This window comes from Anas platyrhynchos, chromosome 2 (genome assembly GCF_047663525.1).
Source record: "Anas platyrhynchos isolate ZD024472 breed Pekin duck chromosome 2, IASCAAS_PekinDuck_T2T, whole genome shotgun sequence".
NCBI lineage: Eukaryota > Metazoa > Chordata > Aves > Anseriformes > Anatidae > Anas > Anas platyrhynchos.
Genome location: NC_092588.1, coordinates 148,183,196 through 148,210,252, shown reverse-complemented (window position 1 = coordinate 148,210,252; position 27,057 = coordinate 148,183,196). Strand labels below are relative to the sequence as shown.

General features: G+C 40.1%; 1 protein-coding gene across 2 annotated transcripts in view; it reads right to left on the bottom strand.

The window, feature by feature from the left end:
* ADARB2 (adenosine deaminase RNA specific B2 (inactive)) overlaps nucleotides 1–25,746 on the bottom strand; it is a 311,487-nt gene extending 285,741 nt beyond the window's left edge. For both annotated transcript variants that reach the window (XM_021269585.4, XM_027450468.3), the window contains exon 1: nucleotides 25,370–25,746. In XM_021269585.4, the coding sequence (XP_021125260.2) occupies nucleotides 25,370–25,469 (100 nt within the window). In that variant the 5' untranslated portion in view covers nucleotides 25,470–25,746. The remainder of the gene's footprint in view (nucleotides 1–25,369) is intronic.
* Nucleotides 25,747–27,057: the final 1,311 nt, after the last annotated feature.

Genomic DNA, 27,057 nt, shown 5'->3' with positions numbered 1-27,057 from the left:
TCTGCAGTGCAGCTGCTACGCGTTTGTGTAATAACAGAGTTGATGAGCAGCTAATTTGTATGAAACTGGAAGCAAGTTTAATGTTGTTTGGATTATAACAGGAGTGTGCATGAGCACTACATGAGGAATTTCTCAAAGCTATTAGTGATGGGTTTGGCATATCAGTATGTGGCCAGGAAAAGCCACCGGCAGAGTAATGGAGAACTCAATAACCACATTTTCTTTCCCTAACCTTGTGCCCTTTCTATTGCTTCCAATGCTATTTTTTATTTGAAAAGAGCAAGAGAAGGTGGGACTACAACATTATGTCAAACCTGCCCAGTCCTACTTGCTTTCCATCCTTGGCAACACACCTGTGTCAGAACAATGTGTTAATGAAGCAAGGAATACTAGAAAAAAAAAACAAAAACAAACAACTTCTCTTCAATGTATCTATATAAGCTGCAGGTGCCGTGGGAAACAAAGATGCAGACATAACCTCATCTTGAAGGAGAACAATTAAGAGAATGTTTTCTCAGCTGAAAACATACAGATTTAACAACAGCCACTCCTTTTACCAACATGGCAGTATCAGTAAGTCTTCGGTTTAAAACTTTTTAAATTATGCACCAGTCTTACAAATGGCAACTAAATATTTTATTCTCCATGTCATGCTTTGTTTCAACCAGTAACAATACTTCTGTTTCTTGAGAAACACATTTTTTCTGGATCTCCAGTTGAACATAAATGTCATGTGTTCTTTGTCAAGAAAACATATATCCCCCAAAATTTGAAACCATAAATGGACTAAAAATAATCACTGTCTATGACTGATCAGCATAGAAGGTAGTAGTCAATAGAAAAAGTTAGGAAATATTTAATTAGATGCACATAGGCTCCATGCACGTGAGCAAAAAGTGTGTCCATAACCTCCAGCACAGCTTGTTAGAAATGTACATATTTTAAATCAATAAAGCCACATTTATATTAATGGGACATGCATGTGGTTAGATGAGAATAAAGCATATTATGACACCTACCTATGCTTGTATGCCAGCTATCTACTATTCATAGTCAACTGTCTGTGCCTGATCTAAGCTTTTTGAGTCCAACAGATTTTCGAAAATACTGTCAAGGTAAGGGGAACCTGTAATCGCTAATGGAAACATGCAGTGCAGTCAGGTTGCAAGCATAACAGGGCCATGTACAAAGGAACCAGTCTCCTGGCACTGCAAGCTGAGGATTCTGAGCTGCTCTTGCTCCATGGGAAAGTGACTTCTGTGGGCTGGATGGATTGTAAAGCTCTGGAGTTGATATAAAAAGAAAACAGCTGTATTATTTTTCTTCTCACACTATGTTGTGCTACTAAACAAATAACAGTAATCATTAGAGCAGGAAATTTGGAAATAAATAGGATTTTACATGTGAGTATACACAAACCTAGTACACGGTAGAATAATAGTAATTAGTCATAAAACATGATAAAACAGGTTTGTTTGTTTTTTAAAGTTTAAATCTCTTAACAGCAAAACCACAGTCAGAGCCTCATTTTGAAATTACAGATAACCGCAGCACTGATGTAAAGCAATGAAATCCACTGACTCCACTGGGGTTTCAGCAAAGGAGGACATCACTGACTTTCTTCTGTGATCCCATCTGTCCCACACTTAAAACTTCGTAGCGCCAAAGAACAACATCGCAGTGGCAGCCGTCTTCATTATGCGTTCAGGTTTAAGTTCTGGCCCCGGCACTCCCACAACTTCCTTGCTTTAAATATAGGAAGATTTCCTACATAGCTTGTCCTGTGCTTAGCTCCCTTCCTAAGCATCCATGGCCGATTACTGCCAGAGGCAGGAGGCAGGTCAGCTCTGAGCTAGGGCAGCAAGTCCTCCAGGCTGCAGGATCTGAAGCTCCACTCCAGCTCCACTGGAAATCAATGGCCAAATTTTCCTTTCAGCCAAGGAATGTGAAAAGAAATCTTTTTTTTTTTTTTTTTTTTTTTTTTTTTTTTGAGATTCCACAGTTAAAGGCATCTGGCGATGCTGAGATTTCTAATTTCCAGTCCATGCCAATCTGAACAATGCAGACCCATGATTATATGTAAGGAAGTTTTGAAATTGACAGCTCAGATTTTCTTGGCCACGTTCTATGAGATCAATTTGTTTCTCGTATCACCACCTCTAGTCAATTATGAATATTTATTGCAAGATGTCAAGCAGTAATGATCACTGGGTAATACAGAAACTAGAGACAGGTAGGCATATGGTTCTGATAATCCAAGATCTGTATCCACATAAAAACGTTCTTCCTTGAATTCAGCCTCAAGGTTTATGCATTCTCTTGAACTAAAATATCCACTCTGTTATTTACTGCATTACTTAAAAAGACTGCTTTCCTATATTTAGAGAGCCTCATAAATGGCATACTTTGTTGTGCAATGTACTAGCCTGTGTGCCGAAAAATACATCACTACGCTTTACCAGATGTCAGAATTTAAAGCAGATCTCAGCTCTTTCTGCATCGGAAGACAGACAGAAAACTGGCAGCTCATGCCACTGCAAGCTGAACTACTGTTTTTTTTTTTTTTTCTGATTCATTTCATTGTGGCTGCAGCAACTTGTTGGTTATTAAACCTCAATATAATTATCTGGACTGAGATCTTTTCGGTTTTGATTTTCTCTCCCATTTTTTATTATTATTTCCAAAATAGAGGCTTTATGGTTGCCTGCTCTTTAAGGGAGAATATACAATTATACAGAATCACAGAATGGATGAGGTTGGTAGGGACCTCTGGAGGTCATCTAGTACAGCCCTATGCAGGTGGCCCCATGCAGGGCCACCAGAGCAGGTTGCCCAGGACCCTGTCCAGGCAACTTTTGAAGATCTCCAAGGAGGAGACTCCACCACCTCTCTGAGCAACCTGTGTCAGTGCTCAGTCACCTGTACAGTAAAGAAGTGCTGCCTGACGCTCAGATGGAACCTCCTGTGGTCCAGTTTGTGCCCATTGCCTCTTGTCCTGGCACTGGGCACCAGTAAGGAGAGCCTGGTTCCATCCTCTTTGCACCCTCCCTTCAGGTACCTATAGACATTGATAAGATCCCCCTGAGCATCCTCTTTTCCAGGCTGAACAGTCCCAGCTGTCTCAGCCTTTCCTCACAGGAGAGGTGCTCCAGTCCTTCAGTCACCCTGAAGGCCCTTTGTTGGACTCTTTCCAGCACGTCTGTGTCTCTCGTACTGGTGAGCCCACAACTGGACAGAGTATTCCAGGTATACCCTCACCACTTCTGAGTAAGTGGAAAGTCTAGAAGCTGTGAATGCATAAGGTCTCATTTCAACCCACCTGGGGTCACTGGGAGGTAAAGATAAACACTGTATTTAAAAATTAAATATTCAATGACAATTCATCTCTACCATGACACCAGAACCATGGATATCTGGGAGAAGGACAGGGAGAAGCAGAGGACTGACTGGTAAATGAACAGATCCTTTACCAACATTACCGACACGCGCTTTGGCTAAACTTTGGTATTTGCAGCCTAGTATTTATGCTGCAGAGGCACATGTACATGCCACAGATGGTTCAGAGACGGGAGCTGAAAACGAAGCTGTACATGGCACATCAGACTACTGGGAATTCATCTGTGATCTGCTTTCCTGGAGTAAATTGCAATGTTACTATAAAACTTTGTGTATCCTCCAAGACCAGAAGATGCAGGTTGTATGCTGACTGTCACCTCTGTGGAATGAAATGACATCCATATCTTGTTTTCTTGGGGGGAATGGCTTACTCACCATGCTGAGACCAGATTAAGAAAAGGCATTTGGAGTTGTCAAGTGAATTCTCTGTTTCTGAGAAGAAAGTAAAACAAAACAGAAAATAGTGTGTGTGCACGCCATAAATAGGTCATCTTTACATTTTCTCTCCAGGTTCACCAGAGCCACTTCAATTTTTACAGCCTGTTCTACCTGCTCATTGTTTCAGTGTTCATCAGTGGCACAGTTCTTGGCTATGTTCCACTTATTAAATTATGACTTACTGAAATAACTCATCTCTCCTAGTTTCTGTTAATTATAAGGCTTCCAGTGGCTACTACAGTATTTTGCTCGGGGACAAAGAAGAGATATCCTTAGCTCAGCATGCAATGGGGAATTTGTTTGACTTTGGCAAATGTAAAAGAATGGGAATATTTTTGCTTGGTTTAGGAAACAATTTAGCAAAACCTTAGGTATGCTGTACTGAAAGTATTCCATGTTCATAAGGGTTCAGAATCTAAGGCATGCCCTGACACAATTTCTAGAGGTTGAGAATGTAAAACAGCTAAAAGCTCTTCTTGCCTTTTACCTGCTAGTGGATTTTATTACTGCAGATGTACATGGTTGTTATTATTGTTGAGGTTGGGGTGGCTTATGAAAGGGGAGGGAAGAAAGGGATGAAGGAGACACCAAGAGCAGAAAGGATTCCTATTTCCACAGGCATTCCAGGGTATGAGACGGGACAAGGCACAGCCTGTACAGAGTGTGGTGTGAAGGGGGGGGGAGGGGGGCTGCACCCAAGACCATGGGAAGAGTCTAAGACTAAATACAAATGGTTCCAAAATACTGTATCAATGGATCCAGTGCATTAAATGTATTTTAACATGAACTGGTTTGAGGTATATATGTTAAATTGGTCTCTTACCAATTAAGAAGAGCCTGAGAAAAAGACAGTGGTTTAAAGTGCAGAATATGAAAGAAATCTGTCTACTTTGTTGTGTGAAACTGAACAAGTTTTTCACTCTTTCCAAAGATTTTTGAAAGCTTTTTACTCTTTCAGAAAAGGTATGAGTGCATAGCCTATGTCTCAACCAAAAGCTAACAAGCAAATAAAAAGAATCCCAGTTCCTTCTTATTTCATTCATAGCTTTCCAAGGTTCTGCATAAGAAACTAAGAGTTTCTTAACTGTGACACTGATTTCAACGTGAATAAAAAACTTAGAATGCAAAAAAAAAATAATAATAAAAAAAATCCATGGTATTTCATGTGTATATGTTTATACATATTTATACACTGTTTTGTGTCAATAAATGGCCTCATGGTAATAATACCACATAGACTAACATTCTCCTGAACTTTATTTTATAACGATCATCTAGCATCCCTTGTGCCTCTAATCATCCCCTGAGGTAGGCACCTAGCTAGTAAAACAAAAAGGAGCTAAACAAGCAAATATTTCATAGATACAGCAGAACCACCTGGATGGAGCCAGATCACAGTAGTCTCTAGTAGTTAATAACCACTCAGAGAGTTAAATGGGAATTATGACAGGATTGTATAAAGCCCATCATTAGCACCTCCTGAGTGTTTAATAGTTGATCTGAAGCTAAAGAAGTACACTCTCTCTTTCTCTCTCTCTCTCTCTCTATATATATACATGTATATATTTACTTTTTTCACGTGCCATTTCATTTGTACTTTAGTCTTGATGAATACAAGAAATCAAAACTAGGGTGTCAGTTGATGTTACTTGCCAAATTTTATAGGTGCATTCTAGTGACATACAGCTTAATTTTATTTTTTTACCCACTTCTCTTTTTCTTATATCTTTCCTGATATCCTGTTCCACTATTGCTTAACCAGTTCCACTATTAGTGGAATAGTTCCACGATTGCTTAATCTTTTATTAGTAAAGCTAAAATGAATGACAGTAATGTGAACAGCATAAAATATTGACATAGTTTATTAAATGAAGGAATAGGCCAGACCCTATTGGTCTGTTAGGTTGACCAATTTACTCTTTCACTTAAAATTACTGATATTTCCTTACCATGATCTGTATATACAGGCTATGTTTAACTCTGTTTGAAAGCAATACAAATGCAATGCACAGTATGTTCTTATTCACCCCCTGTTCTGAATTACTAGCAATTCAAGAAATAGCTAAAATTGATGGTTCCAAAAATTGGAAAAAGGAATGAAAAAATGGAACAAGGTGACAGATTATCATCTTAACACAATTAAATGCTACCTATGAAGCCAGTATGACCCAATGGCATTTTTAAAGAGAAAGAATTATCCTCAGGCATTTTTCTGCTCAGGCAATTTTACATGTTTCTCCTCTTCCTTGCTTGGTCCAATTTTAAAGGTCCAATCCTGATGGAACTGCTGAGCACTCATTGGTTTTAGCAGAACAAAAATGCTCTTTACACCTCACTAAGGTTTGTCAAGCATTGCAGAATTAGGTCAAGTAATTAGTCGCTGTCAGACAAGATCAAATGTCAAAGAAGTAGCCTTTGAAAGTTCACCTGCAGGTTACACACTCAGCTCCCTCAATGCCTAGAAATGAAACTTAATGCCATTTAGTAAAGTTGCTATTACTTTTACAATAGTAACCAGGAGGTCCAAAATCAGATCAGGACCATGTCATTTCAGACATAATTTAGTGGTCTCTAAAGGGCTCACAGCGTGCAGAGATTATAAATAGTAATGACAAAGGTATTCTTTCTGTCCCCATGGACTCCATGCAGAGGTGAGACAAGCAGATTGTCAGAATCAAAAGGACGACAGCAGCAGAACCAAAAAATCAAATTCAGGGTTCTTGAATTTAACAAGATCATCTTTCTAATGAATTGTACAAGCAAGTTAAGACAAACATGCAACTACTCAGCCAGAACTGCTGTATTTCCCCATATGAAATTTTACAGCAAATTGACAAAGACCTGTTCTGAAAAATCTGCCTTAAAAAAGAGTTTGGGGTACCAAAAAAAAAAAAATCAACACTCACCACTTCCAGCTATATGCTCTAAAAAAAAATAATAAAGAATCAAGCTAGTATTCACAGATTATTATTTTTTAATAGTTCTGGCCTTGAAGCAGCAGTTCCCATTCCCAATATTATAGGGAAGGAGGAAGGCAGAAACATATCAATCACTCAACAAAGAGGCTTGTCAAGGAGTGGGCATTTTTCTTTTGTAGCATTTTCTTCTCAGCAGCTGCCCACGTACAGCCTATCGGGAGATATCTCAGGTGTCCGTCAGAGTATTTTTCTGTGTTCTCTTCACTGTTAGTGCTTGAGCTTAATTTATTTGTCAAGTGCTCATTTGGGAGTAGGGCAGTGGGGAAGAACAGGGAGCAATGTGCACATTTCGTCGTGATACTACCCCATCTCCCTGCTTTCTGTTGGCTTGCAAATATTTACATCAGACCTGCTGGATTCTTGCATCTTTTAGGATTTTTTTGTAATTAATTCCATCTCAATATTCTCCTAATTTCCATACTTTTCAAATGTCATTTCATCTCTTTTGATCTGCTTCCATTTCTTTTCTCCTTTTTCTCTCTTTGCCTTCATGCTCTTTTTGAATTTTGAAATGGATTTTATTGGTTGGTAGAGGCATTTGAAATGCTTTCAGAGGCTGGGCCTTGGAAACACAGGATAGCAGATTGCTTAATCACATTTCTCACCTAGAACCTGTATAATAAGGGTGATACATAGGGTGTGAGGCTGCAAAGCTACTCGTGAAGGCGAGCTAATGGACCTTGGCCAGCCTTAATTAGAATTTCTAAGCCAAACCTTTCGCTCCTCTGGCCATGAGGGTGTCAGCCTATCAGTTTTATAACAGCTGCCAACCTCCTTGGACTAGTTTATCTTCATCATTCCTATTTTGTGTGTTGACAAGGCACCAAAAGAGAGTTACTTCCCAGCAGCAAAGGGGCTCTCCGCTCTGCAGGCAGAGCAGAAAGTGCCTCTTCTCTATGGGACCTGATCCTACCCCAAGAGAGGCCATCAGCGGCATCATCCACTGCATGCCTACACCTTCAGATTCAGCAATTAAAAGAAAATCCACAACCCTGTCAAAGCAAAACAACCCCAACCAAAAAAACAAAAACAAAAGCAAAAAAGAAACAAACAAACAAACAAACAAAACAAACAAAACAAAACAAACAAAAAACCACCCACAACCACAACAAAAAGCCCTCTGCACTGTCACTTCAATAAATCTAGTTTGGGTCCATTGGCCCCCCAGCATGAAAAACCTGCCTGTCAAAGGAAATAGGGTGAAAAAACCTTTTTTGCTGTTTCAAACCAATTCAGGAAGGTTTATCAATTGCATATGTGTTTCCTAGTGGAAAGTCTCCAACCAGCTGTGCACCACGTAAATCAAAAAGTGCCTTCTCAGTAACAAAAGGCTTGTTCCAATCAGTATGGGCTCATAAAATTGCTTTCTGCTTAAGGATAAAGAGAATTGGGGTTTAGGTATGTAAAAAATGTAAATATATCTCTCCCTCTTTTGTTCTTTCCCAGCCAAAAGCATTTAAAGAGAACCATCTGTTTTCTTGCCACATAAAGAAAAAAAATTAGGGTTACCAGGCGCTTTGCTCATTCATCTGATTTTGCCTTGAGTGAAATGTTGGAGAACAGTACCCATTTGGGCAAAGGTTTCAGTTCTGCCACTGGCTACAACAAAAGCTGCTGTTTCTGTCCACCCTGAGGCTTGTTTGTCTCAGGGGTTTTTATTTCAGCTAGACTTGCAAAAGAAATCACACCATGCTAGTGCAAAATGGATGGGATTTCCTCATTTTAGTTTATTATCTTCATCTATTTCTCTCCATTAAAGGAGAAAAGTCTCTCATCCTCCTGCCCTCCCCTCACCCCCAGAGAAAGTCGCAATTGTACCATTAAGCCTCGAGTGCTTTGCATATGCAAACACAAACACAGTGCTTACAGGAAAGATCTTTGCTATCCATATGTTCATCTCCTTCCCTTTACCTAAACCAGACGATTACCTCAGCAGCTCAGCTGTGTTATTGAGACATTTCAGCGTGAAATTTGTTTTTCCTCACTGAACTTTAAGCGGAATTTCAAGTGCCAAGTCTCCAAAGCCAAGTGGGGCTATTAAGAGATAATTACTAATTATGCTAATTTGAGAAGTTGTGCTATTTCTTTCCCTGGTCATTTTATCTGCAGCTCTCCTGAGAGAACAGTCCCCATTCAACGTTAATAACCTTTCCCTGCTAAGCATTCAATGGAGGACAGTGTGTCCTAAACCTAGGAATATTTTACAGTTAATCTAGATATGCGGCTGTAAATTGGAAAGAGAAGCAAGTTGCACTAATGCTAATGACTTGCGTTATTAATTTTTTTGCAGTGGCAGAAATATCTGATTCCTCTCCATTCATGTATTGATATAGCCTTTTGCTGATGGTTTTATTTTAAATGAAAGTCCTCAGTGATTTGAAGTGTTCTGTATACCGATAATATTTCTCAGTAATCATTTTCTAATCCTACCTATTGCAAGCTCCCATAATGATAGATTAAACCAGAGAACAGATATGATTTGCATTTTCTACATTTCTCATTTATTTTTGCCTTATTTATGTAAAGGTATGAAACAGCTTTCCCAAGTTCTATATATATATATATATATATATTTTTTTTTACATTTTTGAGAACATGGTTATTACGTTGATCACATTAATCTGTAGAGTACAGTGCCCAAATAAGAGGCTTTATTATTATTTTAAATAAAATAACAACTTGAGGTGTGGGTAGTTTTTATTTATTTATTTTCTAATATGAAATTCCATCGCTGTTCTATGGCAAAACATACACATTTTACATCTTTCATATTTCTGATTTATTTGTGAGGTGGCAAGTACTGAGAGCCTCCTTGGGCTTACCTTTCAAACACAGAGACACTGAGACAGTCCTCCTGCTGCACTACTTGTTGCCAAAATCTTGTTGCCCTTCTCCTCAGAATGGGTCTTTCCAGGTGAGTCTCAGGTGGGGTCCAGGAGCAGAGTGTGAGGAGATTTTGGCCACTCTGACAAGAAGGCAAAGGCCTGCTCCTGCCATGCCAGCTTGTGTCATTATCCTACTTTGCTGTGTCAGAGCACCTCCTGGTAATAAGGGCTGCAGGGTCACATTCTGTGTTTGTTATGACAGCATTAACACCATGAATATTCAGTGTGGGGCAGTGATATCTGAAAGGGGATGATGAAAACAGTTGCAAGTGGTGCTTGAAGTCAGGAAGGGCAAGGTCCAGCACACAACTGCAGGCCTCTTCTGCCTGCAGCAACAGCGCTAATGAGAACAGTGGCTTGTTTCTGGGGTAAGTAACCTCCTGTCTTCTTGAAGTTCATCATCTAGCTTTATAGCTTGCTAAATGTTGCACCGGCAGGGCTCTTTAATTAGTAGAGACATACAGAACTCCATGCTTCAAAGCCACGGTCACTGATCCAGGTACTGGAGACTCCTCTGAAGGCCAGACACTGCCCTTGGCTCCCAGAAGGAGATTTTTGGCTGAGCTTACCACCATGAACACCAGCAGCAGGTGCTTCAGTGAGCAAGTAATATAGGTATGTCATTAGTTTTGGCCTCACACTGACCACTGAAGACAGTGGGGCATAAATAGGTTCATGTACTGATGGGTGCCAACCACTGTGGTACTGCAGTTCAAAACAAGACTGGGGAAAACAGGAAACATACTTTTTTTTTTCCCCTCCAGAAATTGTGACTATGTTTGAGACATTTTCCAGTTTACAGCAACTAGATGCAAACTAACTAAGCAAAGATCCCCCTCAAGCAACCGAAATAAAAATGAGGATCAAGTGATAGGACAAAAAAAGGCTAGCAGTTCATACTTTAAATTTTCACTATTTTAAAACTATATACAGGCCTCAACTCCATGGACACATTTTTTAAAAAGGCAAAGAATGTAAATATTCAAATTCTTGGGTAGCACCTATTTCTGGAAAATGTAACACCCAGCCCTCAGACTCCAGCTCAGTACTCCCAACGTAGCAGTGGGTGGACTGCATTCACACGAGACATGAATTAGGTCCTAAAAATACATCCTAGTAATAAAGGAAGAGATATTTTTAAGTTTCAGCATTGCTAATTTTAAAATAGAGCTTCCTTTATTTGAAATCCATTTTGCAAGTGTGTAAACTGCCCCCGAGCCCTACATGAACACCAAGTAATAGACACATCCTCCTTGCTGATGGGGCTGGGAGCACCACCAGGCCACAGTGCTTCCATCGTATCACCAAAAGACTTGCAGCAAACGTGGCTGTAGGACTCCCCACCCAGGAGTACATCCATCAGCAGCTCGTGTGCAAGTACCTCCAGGAGACCTGCTGCTATTTGAAGCATCTCATGACCACCCCAGCATTTCAGCAGCACATGCTCAACTGAAGTCATTGACCTGCACCTGGATACACAAACAGGGTTCATGGACTTCTTTGTAAAACAAACTTTCTGGCCACACATGGTAAAAAGCAAGTGCAGAAGACAAGGAGTGTCTCATGTGTGAGTCTCACGTCAGCTCTCCCTCTGGAGTACAGATTTTTTTGCGCAGTCTCATATTTCTCCCAAGCACCACCAACACTGTGTCTTCTACAGAAATGTTTTGTTGCCCCTAAATTTAGCCTAACCAAGCTTCATCACTGAGCTTGCTCCTTCCCAATACACTGCTGTCCAAAGACAGCAGCTGAGGGGACCAACCAGCAGTGTAGAGAGCCTGAGAAGAGAGTGATGTATCTAGGCAATATAATGCTGTAAGTAAATATCTGTGAGATGAGATCTCTTAAAAAAACACACAAACAGCAAAAAGATGCAGTCAGGGGAAAAAGGTACCGTATCTCCGGAAAGGCCTGCTGGAATATTTAAAATTAGTTCTTCCTGGAGAAAGAAATGAGCACTAGAGACAATTTCAAAATGCTTCATGGGCTCCATTGGTCACGGACACACTTGTTCTGTGCACTTTGGGAAGCCAGCAAACTGGAATCAAAGCTCCAGGAAGGCACCTCACATTTCCAATTCTAGCTGAGACAAAGCTTTCTGCACCTGCTCTTTCTTATTCATGTTTGAAATTAATTTTCAATATAGTATCTAAAAAGCTCGTGGGTAACCACTAAGAGTTGTGAAAGAAAAAAAATGTAAAAATTAGATGCTGTTTTCATTCCTCTTAAGTTTACATAATAAAAATACCCATAATGATAGTATTATTAATTGACATTATTAATTGAAAACCTGCAGTAACCCTATTGAGAAACATTTGGCCCTGCAGCCTGCAATCACTTCACCCAGGACCCATGTTTCAGCCTCACTGCCACTGCCCTCTCTGACCTGAGGTTGCCCAGGGTAACTTATATCCAGAATTTGTCCTGGCCCAGGCTGGGACCAGCCATCTAACAGGACACAGAGTGGCAGAGATGAGGCCAAAGGGTGCTTGGGCTCTCCTTGAAGCTGATGGCCAGCATTCCCTTGGTCACCAGCCCCTGCCCAGCCTGTCCTCTTGGGGCAGGAACACCTCAGCTGGGCTTTTGGCTGCAACTGCTACAGCCAAAATCCCTGGTGCAGATGCAGGCTCTGCCATGTGATTTTTCTGAAAGCCACAGATTTTAGCATTCAGAAGTTGGATGGCTGGATGGAAGTGTTAGATGTGTTTACTTTTCATGCATATACAAATATATGAATGCTTCTAGCCCACATATTTGTGAAGAAAAATTGAAAATAAGCTGATGAAAGCTCTGCAAAGAAACAATTTCTGTCATTACCCTCTCCTAGTCAGTTTCTTTAAGTTGATTTTTGAAAAAAAAAATAAATGGATATTTGAAGTCCCAAAGTCTACAGTCTAAGAAGTGATATGAGTGGTAGACTTCCTGACTTTTCATTATTTCCCACCTGCATGGATTTCTTTCAGCTAAGAGCCCAGATAACAGTTAACATTTCATGCTTAAAGCAGTGCTCATAGTAAAGAATAAACAAAATTTATGATAAGTACAAGATGCAAAGAGTTATGAGGAAGACATTCAATACTGTCCTTTCAGCTGATGCTATAAGTGATCTGAGCCTGAGAGAAAGATTTAGAACCTGAAACTGAGGGGCTGATAATTAATCCATTATAATGGCATAGGGGATTACAATGTGTGGTCAAAATGCACTGAAAATAGACAAAGGAGGATGGACAAGAGTGTGGAAGCAGCACTGTCACCTCTGCACAAGCTTATACAAGTGATGTAGCACATGCAAAACATGCTTAGGAACAAGAGATACTGCAACAACAACAAAAAGACAACATTATGAATCAAACCAATTCCTGGAAATTTGGCCCAATGTTTATTGAAAAATAAGGATTTGATTCAAAGTCTTTATGAAACCTGGGACAAAACTTCTGTGAGTTCACCCCTTTATGAATATGCATGTACGTTAATGTACGCATTGCTGAAGCACATATTGGCACATTAATATTCATAGTACTAGAGTGTCTGTGTTTAAGTATATAAATAGAAATTGAATATAAACATATGCATTCATAGCTTTGAAGTTTCATTAGTAACAAAACAGCGTAGAGAAATTATTAGCATTTTTACATGATGATTTCTGTTTAAGTCAAATACTGAACTGCTACTTACTAACAAGGCATTCAACAGATGGGGAGTCTAGACTGGTATCTTCTGTGGTATGCAAGTGTATTTTTAAACCTCCTATAACATTAAATTCTGATGCTGTACTGTAGGAATGAAATAAAGTGCTTTCCTGAGCGTGCAATTTTAACTTCCTTGCTTTCTTTTTGAAATTCTAATTTGGCAGTGATGCATTACTGACAGCGCCAGTTAGCATGACCGTAACCTGCATGATGATTACCACTGAGGTCAATCTGCACAGCAGACATGACCACCCATGGGAGAATGACCCATGGGATGAAGGTCCCCATAAGCAGTAGTGCCCGGTGCTTCTGAAAAAGAGATTCCCACGTGACAGTGCAGGATCAGGCTCCTATTCTCTTCATCTTGACTCTGCTTTCAATCTTTCTTTTCTAGTGGAAACAAAAAAGGAAATAGTGCTTTTGTTCACAAATTCACAACAAGCAATGTTGATGCATGCATATTACCTACTCAACAGAATTTAAGCTATAACCTTAATGTACATAATGGATGACAGTGATCATTACACAAGTGAAGAGAGAAAATATATATTTCCTAGATCTTTTTACTGTTTTGGAAAATGAACAATAAAATCATATCCCTTTAGTAATACCGCTGTATACTCTTTATGCAATTTTAAACTATATTATTTAGATAGCATTTATTTGTGTGGTTCACTGCTTGTCCTAAGAGACATTCATTTGTTCAAAGTATGAACTTGCTCTAAATTTAAAATGGTAAAAGCAAACTAATGTAAAAACATAATGAAATCACCTTCCAATCTGCTTATGTTCTCACTTTCCATACAAACCTCCATCACAAAAATAATCCCCCAAATTTCTGAGATTATTCCAACAAATCCCATGCCTATCAAATCCTAAAACATGCTCCACCTGCTAGTGAAACTATCACAGTAATTGTCTGGGCTTTTATCTAATGAATATGCATGAAAGCAGTCAACATGAAATTCAGACTTAATCTACATTACTGGGAAAAGTTTGTGAAACAAGCTGTTGCATGGAAATTTATGTAACACGTTGTCAACATTCAGCAGAGACAAGCTGTGTGTTAGGACTGACGGACACCAGGTTCCTATATTTGATCAGAAGCCACATTATTGTTACCCTCTCTCCATGCTTTTGGTCACAGATGTGCTGACAGCATCCCATCTCACTGTGCTGGCTGCTTGTGCTTCATGTCTATGCCCTTACTGTGATGGTGATTACTGAGAAGTATTTTTTGCCATGCAGGTTTCAGTGAATCATCCTCATCTATTCTCCAATGCACAAACTCACGGATACCTGCCGGAGCACAGGGAAATGACAGATGGAAATTCAGTGTGCTATGTACTGGCTGCAGAGACATCCATGCAGGCTGTGCCCGCAGGCAGATACGTGCCCCATACCAAGGTTTGCAACAATATACAACAGCACAAACTAACAGAAATCAAATGATTCAGAACCAAGATTAACAAAGTACTGCTTCCACCCTACAGCCTAGATACGATGCACACACTGCTTTTGCAGGAATTGCTATTGGAAGGAAAATCTTGGCAAAAAAAAAAAAAAAAAATCAAGGTAAGGGGCTATCTCCCATTTCTGTCTAAACAGCATTGAAAAGAACTTTATACAGTAGTGTCACAGAAACATTTCTTCAGACGAGGAAGTGTTAAGAGGAGCAGTTTAGATTTGGTAAAACAGAATGAGACTGGAGCCCTAACTGTATTAGGAACTTCTTTATATATAGAGAAAAATAAGAGTAGTAATAGCTTCCTATTCAGTTCCTGATTCCACAGAAAATTTAAGCACCTGCATATCTGTATGCAGATCTTGCTACTCATTATTTACTGCTTTTCTGAGCAGTGGTGGAATGACTGAAGTGATTTTGCTGAACCAAGGCCACACACTATCCTGAAGACCTTTTATGAGATATTGGTCTGATCCAGTCACCTATCTCACATACTTTCACTGTTATAATTTGTGTGTATCCTCCCCAGCTGTTATTCATACGAGGAGACTGAGATAATGACAAGAGCAGGAGGTATTGGGTAAAACAAGAAGTTTAAGTGCCAATATGTGATAAATACACAGATTTGATTTTACATACACTGTGCTTTGCTCTAAGAGTGGCTTTTTGCAGCCTTTGTAGTTACCTTGGTCATTAATATAATACACTGAGATGGCCTCTACAGTGTAGAATCCATAGTCGCCTTAATAAAGCGCTCTATAAGACCCAAAATAATTTGTAATTTGTTGCTTCTTGCTTTCATTTCATTTTGGAGACTCTTGATGAGGGTTTGGTTTTATTGAGGCAAAGTTCAAGTAATATAGGGAACAGATTTTTGTTAGTAATTGTTTTCAATTTCCAGAATTTCTTGCCTATGCTCAGGAACCAGGGCACCTTTTTTTTTTTTCCATCTGAGAATTTTCTGCCACATTTTAGTCAAAGTATTATCTTATGGTTAAAGAGTACCATCAATTTACACTGGTCTCAACTAAAATGAAATATTCTCCTGGTCTTCCTAGAAGCACACATATACACAAAATTTACAGGCAAAGCACTATAAGCACCGCTACTTTTAGTGAAGAAGCTATGACATTTAGGTAACGCTTGCAAAGAATCCACTCCCACACATCTGTTTACATACAAAAAAATAAAGTAAATCAAGAGGCCCCTTCTTCCGAATGCTGCAGACAGGCAGAAAGTACCCTGCACAGCCCCACAGGCCACCTTGCTGGCAGGGCCTGCTGCTGCCAGCACAGAGCTCCGGCCTGCAGCCAGGCTGGGAGCCGCGGTCATGCTGGGCCATGGCACACCAGGGTCTCACTCCGGCCTAGCCAAGCGATGCATTGCCGCTACGGGTGTGAGGCAGCTACGGAAGAAAAATACGTATGAACTACAAACAGGCATTCATCTGCCGCTTGAAACTAAACCTGCAGACTCCTGAATGCACATCTCCTAATTAGTGCTCCAACACTTTTTACTCTGACTCAGTTTCCCTCTCTAAACTGGGAGAATGTGGCCTCAGATCTAATAGCAATTTTTTTTTTTTAATAAGTACTTCAGGCACGTACCTAGCATTATTATACTGATATGTTTTTGGGCAATGAGTCCTTGCCAGCTAGGATGAGTTGAACAAAATGAGGAAGAACAAAAAAGCAGTCCAATGTGTCTTGCATCCTAAGTGTAAATTTAATAAGGGGTTCACTGGTAACATTCAGGAAAGGCTGCCAGAGCTTCTTTGCCAATGGTTTCCTGCCTGGTACCATTTCAGAATGCTGAAATGCTTAGAAGTCCACCTCGGTAACTAATCTAGAAAGCAGTGTCCTGTTAAACTGCATGTACTACAAACCACACTGCTGAACGGCAACTTCTAATCAAAACCAGTGTACATTTTAAAAAAATCCCCCCCATTTGTTTTTGGCACCTAATAAGCATCTTCTGAGAACTGAGACTGTTAGCATCACACTGCCTGTTTTTTTTACCTTACAGTTTACACTTTGTGCTGTAACATGCAGAGACTCCAAAATGCTTCAGCTCTTTAAAAAAAATAATGCAGAGCTAATATCTTATTTAAAAAGAATTATTGGCAGAGTAAAAGTTAACCTAGAAAGACCTTCTTTTGACTTATTCTGCAGAATGGAAATGCTTCACATTTATGCTTGAATACTGTATATTCCCTTTTCTGGCCCATGTATAAAATCTAAAGGATTTGCACAGGGAAACTTAAAAAAAAATCAAATGTGTTTCAACTGAAAAGTAAAAAAAGTGCTCCATGTGAGCACAACATAAGGTAAAGCAAACCTCTGTCATACATCTGTAAAAGCTGTTCATTATGAATGTGAACTGAAAATGAGTCAAGTGTCCTAATTTTAGAAACAGATTTTACAGAAGCATATCAGATGCTTTAGCATAAATAAATGATAAACATGGATCAATCAATAATCTTTGCAGCAGTTGTAGCTGGAGGAGACCCACTGTCAGTGATATTAGAGGATAGTCTCTTTTTGTACTGCTTCTTTTAAACTCCTAAATCCACAAGCAGCAAGAGCTGAGCTCCAATTTAATTACTGTCTGCACTGCTCAACAATGGAGCCAACACAGACCACTGCGGCTCTGCCCCTTACCTCCCAAAACTGCCATTCATGCAAACACAAATGCAATTCATGATTGGCATGAGGGAGATGAAATTACAACCTGGACATCAGCTAATGAAAGTTAATTTTCGTTAAATATTGTTCAAGGATCCATAGGCATTTTTGCCTGGCATTGTCTGGCAGGTCTGCTGGCATGGATGTGAAACAGAACACAAGCTCAGGGTTGCTCCTCTTCACAGTTATGTCAGTTTTTCCATACGGTTCTGCTGGAGAAAGATCAGAACACAAAGAAGCTTCAGACCAAATCTGCCTTTTTGACGAAGGGTTGGGGTTTCCTGACATAAATATTACAGGGTCCTGCATGGGCATCTGTCTTTGCCATTCTGAATTACTTAGCTACTCAGAAAACATATGTACAAAGTTAGCACATAAATATCCAAAAAACCTGGATTATAGTAAGTTTCCTTAATTTATTTCTCAATTGAAACAATCTTACAATTGTTGTGTAGTTATGCCTTTGTGATTTGTCTGTAAAACCGTGTTAGAGGGAGATCATACAGAAAGCGTATAAAAATGTTTACATATATGCCTACGTATTTTAAACTACAAATTCACACAGCATGTACATGTATGAACACACATGCTGGAAATGTATTTCATCTTTACATCTCTAAACAAAATCATTCAACTTAATAAAAAGATGGATCCCTAATGAAAATAAAGCCCGTAGAGTTCAAAAAAAGACCTACCGTCTAATAGGACCCGGTGGTTATTCAGTTATTTTTTACACAGCTAGACAAATCAAACATCCCTATTACATATAAAAGTGTTTAAGCACAGACACATGTCCATAGCAGCACAGCTCTGTCACCCTGAGTCATGCTGAGAGGAACTTTGAATTGTAATTTTACTGTTAGTAAGTGCAGCAGCGTAAGGTCTCACACAAAGGTAACACATTATTAGAGTTGGCTAGATAGCCATCATTTTACATTTGTTAAACCCCTCTATTTAAGGAATAAGTAGCCATTTCACTTGGTAAGAAGCAGGCAATTGCATAAAATTAGTTGTGTATAAATCTCTTTCTATGGAGAGGAAGATAAAATGTCTGTCAAAACCTACTTCTTTCTTTCCCACACTTCCCAGCAGCCTTGACTTCTCATGGTGACGTTTCATTAGCAGGGACAGAATGGTGGCTCTGCTAATAGTTTTGAGCACCTCATAAGGTACAAAGATGATGTAAGAATGGAGAAGAAACACTTTCTCCTGAAGCACTTTGAGATCTACAATCGCTCACTCCTCTTTTCTGAACTGCACATGAAGGACCATCGCCACACACGGCAGCTTTTGAAACAGCACTCCCATGCGGTGTGACTCCAGTATCAGTGCAAGGGCTGGTACAGCTTTAACAAACAATTCCCAACACCTGCACAAAGGCAACCACGGTCTGTGGGAGTCATCTACTACACACCATTCATCTCACAGTACACGTTAGCAGTCACATCAGTAACTGGCCTTTTGAAGAAGAAATAAATGTTTACACAGCTCATTTTCACCCCATGATATCCCACCACTTAGTTCCTTTTGTGGAAAGAATAAGAATGGGGACGACACAATTTGTTATCCTTCTAAACTCACCACAGCATCATGGAATCAGTCTCAATTTCAGCCTGAGTTTACATATGGGGAGATGAGTGGAAACAGAGGATAAGGACTAAACATGTCATTGGGAAAACCAAGGAAATACACCCGCTTTCCTCCAGCCATGCTTCCCAGTTTTATGAGGCACACAGGTAGCCAGGCAGTGACAGCCTCAGTGACCATGATCAAATAAAGCGTCTACAAATTGCCTTTCCTCTAAATCCAAGTCAGTCACTTTCCTGAAAAAGAAGGCTCATATCTCATTAAAAAAATAAAAATCCTTCTGAACACATCCTACCAAAGGAAACAGCAAACTTTCTAGCTTTAGTCTCAGCTGAGCTAATGAAGCACCTCCTCTCCCTACACATATTGAAGTTTTGGTTTTCCATATCTGGAAGCAATGCATCCCACAGGCCAGCTACATACTGTCTCTAAACAAGGTCCTCTCACTCCTTCATAATGTGAAGAAATCCAGCTTCCTTAAAGGCCTCTGTCTTTAAGTAAATCAGGAATAAACCAGAGTAGCCTGTTTATTTTCTTTGTAATCTTTCCTTCATTAATATGGTTTTGCTCTATTCCTTCTTATGTTTATCTCCAAGGTAAACAATACAGATCTCATCAATTTTCTTCTACTGAAATTTTACACATCTCTAATCCCTTTGCCATATGTCTCTGAATCCTCACTATTTCTAGTATACGTTTTTGAGCCAGAACAGCCAAAATGAAGTAGAAAGCATTTTGCAAGAATATACCTTTCTTTCACTAATGACATCATAATATCTTCAATGTTGGGCATCCTGCTCTTTATGCACCCTGCCCCGCTCTCTCCTTTCCTTGTTATCACGCTTTGGTTAGCGGGGATTTTCATTAAACCACCCACAGCAATGTCCAGTCCCTAGTCCAGAGCAGACATTATTAACTCGGGGCCCAAAAATACACCTTCATATTTCAAACCCATCATAAGAAGCAAGAAATTTGAGACCGACTGAACAATGATGATAACAGCATCCATTTAAATGCTCACTGTTAAAGCATTAAATTTGGTTATTTTATGACTCAGGGAGGGCTGCCTATTAGTATGGGCTGACAAGCTGCTTCCACGAGTTAACAAAGTAGTCTTTGTAATATATTACATATCACAACATGCTGTTAGAACACCTCTGGGTTGGCTGCTTCGTTTAAAATTCATGCAACGGGAAACAAAGGTCAGCTAGAGAAGAAATGTAAGCACTTTCTTTTCCTATTGGAACTTACATGATCTGCAGGCAAACCAAGCTGTTTTACACAAAAAAAATGTCAAGTTCATCACAGATGCCTCGAGAATGATCTATCTACTGATGCATATCGGCTTTTTTGTCTGGGTAACTAATAGTTTACATGGGAAAGAGTGGTAAACTGCCTGAAAGGTTGTAGAGATAGTTAGCCGTGAACACAGGGATCAATTTAGGTTCATTACTACTTGCAAAACCTAGGCAATATTGGACAGCGGTAATTCAAAAGTCGTACAATTAATGGAGATCAGACAGATATTCTAACGCTCGCCTTTTAATGCAACTTGCTAACCTAAAGGGCATTAAAAGAACCTAAGAAAACGTTTGCACAGACCTTTAGTACCTTTGATATTTCACAAGGCAATTTCATGTGACCTTTAATTTTTAGAGCGGGGTTTTCCATTTGTAGGGTATCACTTCAGAAAGGGCTGCCGCTAAGTATTTTAAAAACTCCATTAATACCACTTAAATTGGAATTTGTAAGCAAAGCTGTAACAAATCACCTTACGGGAGAATTTCCCCTACCCAAATCACAAAGGAGAAGCTGCAAAATTTTAAGCAGTGTGAAGCTATTTCCAACACTATGATATTTTGCCACTGCCTTTAAATGTCTTTGCATCACTACTGAAGAAAGCAAAACATCTGACAATTTGTGTTCAAAAAGGCTATATCTGTAATTGTTCATTTAAGATACAGTCAACTTTTACATTACTGCTTTTTCTGCTTACATAATTAACACTTTACCTTAAAGTTGAAATATTTTATTCTCTCAAAGTAAAATGCACCATTTTATTGTTCTCACACTTATGTGCTGTTGCTAGGAAGACAACTGCTATAACCTAATTGTCTGCTCTTTAGATATGGACTCATGAATCCCATATTTTTATTCTAAATTTAAGTTCAGTCATTGTAGCTAATGTCCTTGATGCTATCTCAAATTGCTGTCATTACACGGATCACTAGAAATTGGAGGTAATAGTAAAAAAAAGAAAAAAGAAAGGTACCAAATTAGATGATGGATAAAGGTTTAATCAATTTAATTTTATCACCAAATCCAGTCCCTTCCCCTCGAGCTACCAGGGGACGAGATAAGCGTAACACATCTTGAAGCACGACACAATGCTGTTGTGGGGAAGGAGTTGTGTCCCTGAACCTCACTAAGATGAAATGCGTTCATTTATTACTTTGGTGTTGCAGGATGATGAAGGACCAAGTTAGTTTCTTCCCTCTGTCCTCAGCACTCTTTCTATTTCATTTATTTTTCATGAAATTTAATTTCATAATCATTTTTGCTTCTCATCCTCTTGCTGTCCTTATTTACTTTATTCTGTCCATTTCTATTTCATGTCCCATTGTATCAGTGGCAACCCCAGCCCCAGCCTTCCACCACATCAGGGATACCTGATTCCCTCACAATCCCTGTAATTAACTTTAATTGCTAGCTCTATAAAAAGGCATCGCAACTAAGGTGGCTTACTTGTAGTCTTACACTGCACAATAACTAAGTGGCATATCCCCCATCACCCATTTCATGTTTAGTTTCTATATAATGATTTCTAAGAAGTTGCAGGAGGCTGCTGATGTGTGGCCTTTTTAGTGTTACTAGTAAATGCAACTCTGCTTTTGTTCTGTCTACTCTTAATCATTCATCTCAGAACACAAGCTTTCTTTCCAAGATCTGTACTGCAGGCTAGCAAGTCCATATAAAACATGCTGAGGCCACTGTGCTCAATTCTACCAATACTCTGCCATGTTCCAAAGCCTTGGGGAAAACACAAGAACACACAAATCCAGCAATTTCCTTTAAGGATTTGAAAATTTAGAAGTTATTTCTTTAAGTCATTATGCAGAGCTTTCTAACTTCTGGTCATTTTATAACCACAGATATAGAATAAAATAGAAACAATATCTGTTTCTGCTTTTACACAGAATTAATATTCAGGTATTCTAGCAACCATCTGTATTTATTTTGCATTAGGTCTCTGAGAAATTAATAAATTAACTCCCCTGGGAGTTAACATACTGATTTTCTAAGTGACAATGAAAAGATTCCTACCTATAATAATTTAACAAAAAGCTATAAATATCCAGCCAATTTATTTTTTTTAAAACACGCTTTCTGCAAGTAGTGTAAAACTGAATGAAATCACTGGGCAAATATACACCTGCAATGTGATATTCTGCGCACAGACATTTAACATTAACTCATCAAGGTAGAATATTTATAGAGTAGTTTGCTGGATTCTGTATGCTTAAAATAAAGTGCACACAAATCAATTACAGGACTATGTCTTTGCACACTGGAATCACACAAGGTCTTCAGTGCTCTATTTGCATATAGGGAAATTCTGTCTTTTGCAGCACAGCACATGTGTTTTATTGTTTTTATCACAAACACACATGGAGATTTAGCTATTCAAAGAATGTTTGCTCTCCTTGCTTGAACTTGCTTACTGTCCCGAAACTCCTATACCTGGATGCTCTGGTTTAAAAGGAATGGAGCAAAATGCTATACCCAGATACATTAATTTGTAATTCACACTACCCAGGACAAAAACATGACTAGAACCACAGAGTTGAATCCAAAGAAGTAAAAAATAATGTTATTAAATAGAAAATAGTATTTGCTTCTGCTGCTTTGCCTCATAGAACATCTAGGAATGCAATGTTTTAAACTGTGTTTAAGCACTGTTCACATTTAACACTTCTAATATATTAGTGTATAAATCTGTTGAGCCTACCTCCTTGAAGAGTAGGGATGCGAAAGGCAATATCATTTCCTTACTCTGATTACTATTCAATTTAAATTTAAGACTACAATGAATTTCTTTGTGTACATGTGTCCATAGGTATCTGTGTCTATGTACATACATGCACATATTTTAAAGCATCTTCTAAAAGTGTTTTTACTATAAATAACAAAATACATGCTGGAGAGCTGTTTAAGGGAGATGCCTTAGGTGTAACTACAGAAAAAGATTTTCCACAAGCTATTAAATAGATCAAATCTGAAAAACAGTGGAGCCCACATTAATTCTCAGGAAGACGTAATTTGTGAGCCTAATAAACATTGGCTTGACAAGTCTTCAAAAGAGCTGGTTTGTTAAGCAACACCTTTGTATTAGTTACCACCAGTATATATATAAACTATAGTAATAGTCAAAACTAACAGGTTTTATACTTGGCTTACTGTAAGTTAAAGCCATTTTTGGCAACATAAATTCACAGGAATGTGTATTGTTAATGAATATATAGGGTGGTTATATACAAAAGAAAAATACAAACAAAAGCATTGATCCCTATAATTAGCATACTAACCAACTGGTTGGAAAGTGGTTAGGATAGTATGTTTGAAGGAATAAAAAATGAATGCTTCAAATGCACTCATTGATACTGGTCAGACAAGTACTTTTCTTGAATGCCATCAGCCTCCAGCTGTGCGTTCTGTAAATAGCTGCATTTACCAAGTTATTATTTAGCAAGTTTGTGTTTTGTTAAGGCTTTCAACTTCCACTTTATTTCAGCAAAACATTTGGCAACAAAGAAAGCAGCAAAAAAAAGTCTTACTGAAACACCCTCACTTTTGTCACTTTCTTAGAAAGGGAAACATTTATAATTTACCTTTATAACAAAGAACCTTTTCCCCACTGCATGGATTAATGACCGCTCTTTTCTTGGCCAAGCACAGGGTATCTAAGGCTAGAATAAGTTTGTAAACCCCTGGAAAAGTTTTTTTTTTTTTGCTCAAACAAATACAACATAAGCCTGCAGAGCACAACTTAAATAGAAGCAGCTTTAATGGCAGCTCTCCCTTTGTTTAATATTTCAAAGTTTGTTTGGTAATAGTATAAAACAGCCTTTATCACCAGCTGTTACTGCATGCTAAAGATGCGGAGTAGCAAGACAAGATTACACACCTACTGGAAGCACGAGCACATCTGCATGCCTGCTGTTCTCTCTTGTGCTCAGGTCACTGTTTGTTACTACAGTTACGGATATTGAGAGTTCAGGCATGAAAGTTGAAACAGTGACAACTGTAGATACACTTCAGCATCCAGCATTTTGACCCCTTTTCACTTGTTACTACACAAAACCTGCTTTGACACCCTTCTGAAAAGTTCCCCAATAACACGCTTATTGGCTTCGACATAATCAATAACCAAAAGACTCCTAGCTAATGATGTCTCTAAAGGAGGGCTTCTGGAATCAGCAGAACTAAGGTATCCGAGTGCCGGCTTGACTTGAGAAGCTAGTGCTAGTCCCAGGTACTGGTGACAGCGATGGGCTGGGTGACATTTGCTGTTTAGTGGCACCCTGGGAGTTGGCATCGCTGCAAGCAGATGCGTTGCACCTGCCCATCTCCGGACCCGCTTCCCGTATCGTTTCACTTTAAAGTGCTCAGTCTGTTAACTTCGGCTTTTTCAGGCAAAAAAACATCAGAAATCAGGCAGTAGTGTGTCATCCTCTCTACAGGAGAAAACAGGACTTCAGAAGAGCTTTTATCTAGGGCACATTCCCTGTTTGCAGTGACACCCTGTAGCTTTACTTTTCATGCTCATGACAATTAGCGCTTTCCTAACAAAGGTTTGCTTGGGAAGCGGAACGGACACCAGAATAGCAAAACTTGGCGGACCTTATTTAAAAAAAATGGTGAAAAAAAGCCAAAAAGGGGCGGCGTGGCGCCTGCCTGCAGCCGGGGGGCTCGGCGCAGCTTTCTGCTCCTCCACAGCGGGACACCGGGGCTGAGGCACCCGGAGAGTCCCCCACAACCCCAAATAAAGATTGCGGAGAGAAGGGGGGTGCGGAGACACCTCCCCCCCACTGGCCGGCTCCCCCCGGGGAGAGCCCTGGGGGTGCCGCTGTGCTCCATCCCCAGACAATGACCGGCGTGTCCGCGGGGCGGGCGGCAAGAACAAGCACCCAAACAAACAAACAAGGCAAAAAAAAAAAAACAAATAAACAACACAAATCTCCCTTACCTTTCCTCTTGGATCTCCTCCTCCGCCTCCTCTTGGGCTTGCATTTCAGCTGGCCGCTCGGCCCCCCCGACGCCCTGCCGCTGCCCAGGACGGATGTCATGGCCCGAAGCCGGCCGGAGCGGCCCCGCTCCGCTCCCTTCTCCTCACGCCGAGCTTCCCCCCTCGCTGGAGGCGGCTTTTATAGGGCGCCGTGTAGGGCGGCGCTGCCCGGCGTGGCGGCGAGGGGTCGCTCCTCCGCCCCGACGGGCCGGGGCGATGCCCGGGGGCGGGGGGCGGCCGGGCCGGCCCCTCGACCACTTTTTTTTCTTTTTCTTTTTTTATTTTTTGTGTGTTCTTTTTGGCACCTCTGCGAGTTACCCGCAGCCGGCCGAGCTTTGGAACCGACGGTGAGGAGTCTGGGGGAGGCGTGTTGGGGGGAAAGGGGGGCGGATTTGCTGCTGCAAAGTCTCCCGCAGCCCAATCGCTCCCGCCGCCCTGCGCTGACATCAGCGCCGCCAGCCCGCCGCCCCAAAACCCGCGCCCCACGGGCCGGAGCCCGAGCAAGCCCCGGAGCCAGGAGAAGCATCCTGCCCGGGGATGGGGCTCCTGGTCAGGGGGCTCCTGCAGGAAGCATCCCGAGCCCTTTTCTCCCTCCCTCCCCCCCACACTCTTTTTTTTTTTCTTCCCTCCTTTTTCATCATTTTTTTTTTTCCATTTTTCCTTTTTTCCCCTTTCCTCCCCTTTTTTCTTTTATTTTTTTTCCCTTTTATTAATTTATTTTTATTTTTCCTATTTTTTTTTTCTTTTTCCTATTTATTTTCTCTGTAAACCATGTGGACGCTGAATACTCCGCTTCCAGACACAGACGAACGCCGCTGCATCCTTCCCTAACCCAGCACTTGCCAACTACTTCACCAATTGCTTATTGTTTCTAGGGAAAGTGCATGAGTTACAGTCGAAGGATCCCTGTACCCACAAGCCTTACGCAAGAGGCTAAGTGTAATTGAATCTCCGCTTATTTTTAAGGTACTCACTTTGCTAAATTCACGATCAAGGGCAAAAGCCCTGTGAAAAGAGGAGTGTGTTGTCGCTCAGGCTGATACATTAACACTCCGCAGTGCCTCATTTAGGCAACTGTGCAATTAACGTGTCGGGAGCAGAGGGGCTTTTACGGAGAGGAAGATGACACCAGCATTCCTCTGAAAAGCTTGACTACAGAGCATTACGCATTCATTACAAAAAGCCAACGTATGCCACAGATAAGATGTTGCTTTAAGTTACAAGGGACTTGCTGCTTCTGTACTCTCCCCTCCTCAGTTATTATCTAAGTTAAAAATATGCATTCGGAATCATAGGCAGTGAATGGAAAACAGAAGAATGTCAAGAAAAAAATATGCTAAATAATTAATGTCATCATTAGTGCTGACTCTATTTGTAGTCGGCTGGAGGAGCACAGTAAAACCCTGTTTATCAGAACTCCTTTAATCTAAAACTTCCTCTGTCGGAATGTAGGTTACTCAGCGCCTGCTGCTCAGCACTTCCACTGCGACTCTCTTCTCTATTAGAAACCCTCTGCGTTTGGCTGCTTTAGGCCTCTGTCGGTTTTGGATTAAGCAGAGCTACACAAAGCACAGATTTTTCAGGTTAAAAACGTTTCCAGAAAAATCTAAAAAAGCATTCAATTAAGCCAGAATTTGGATGACACTCTT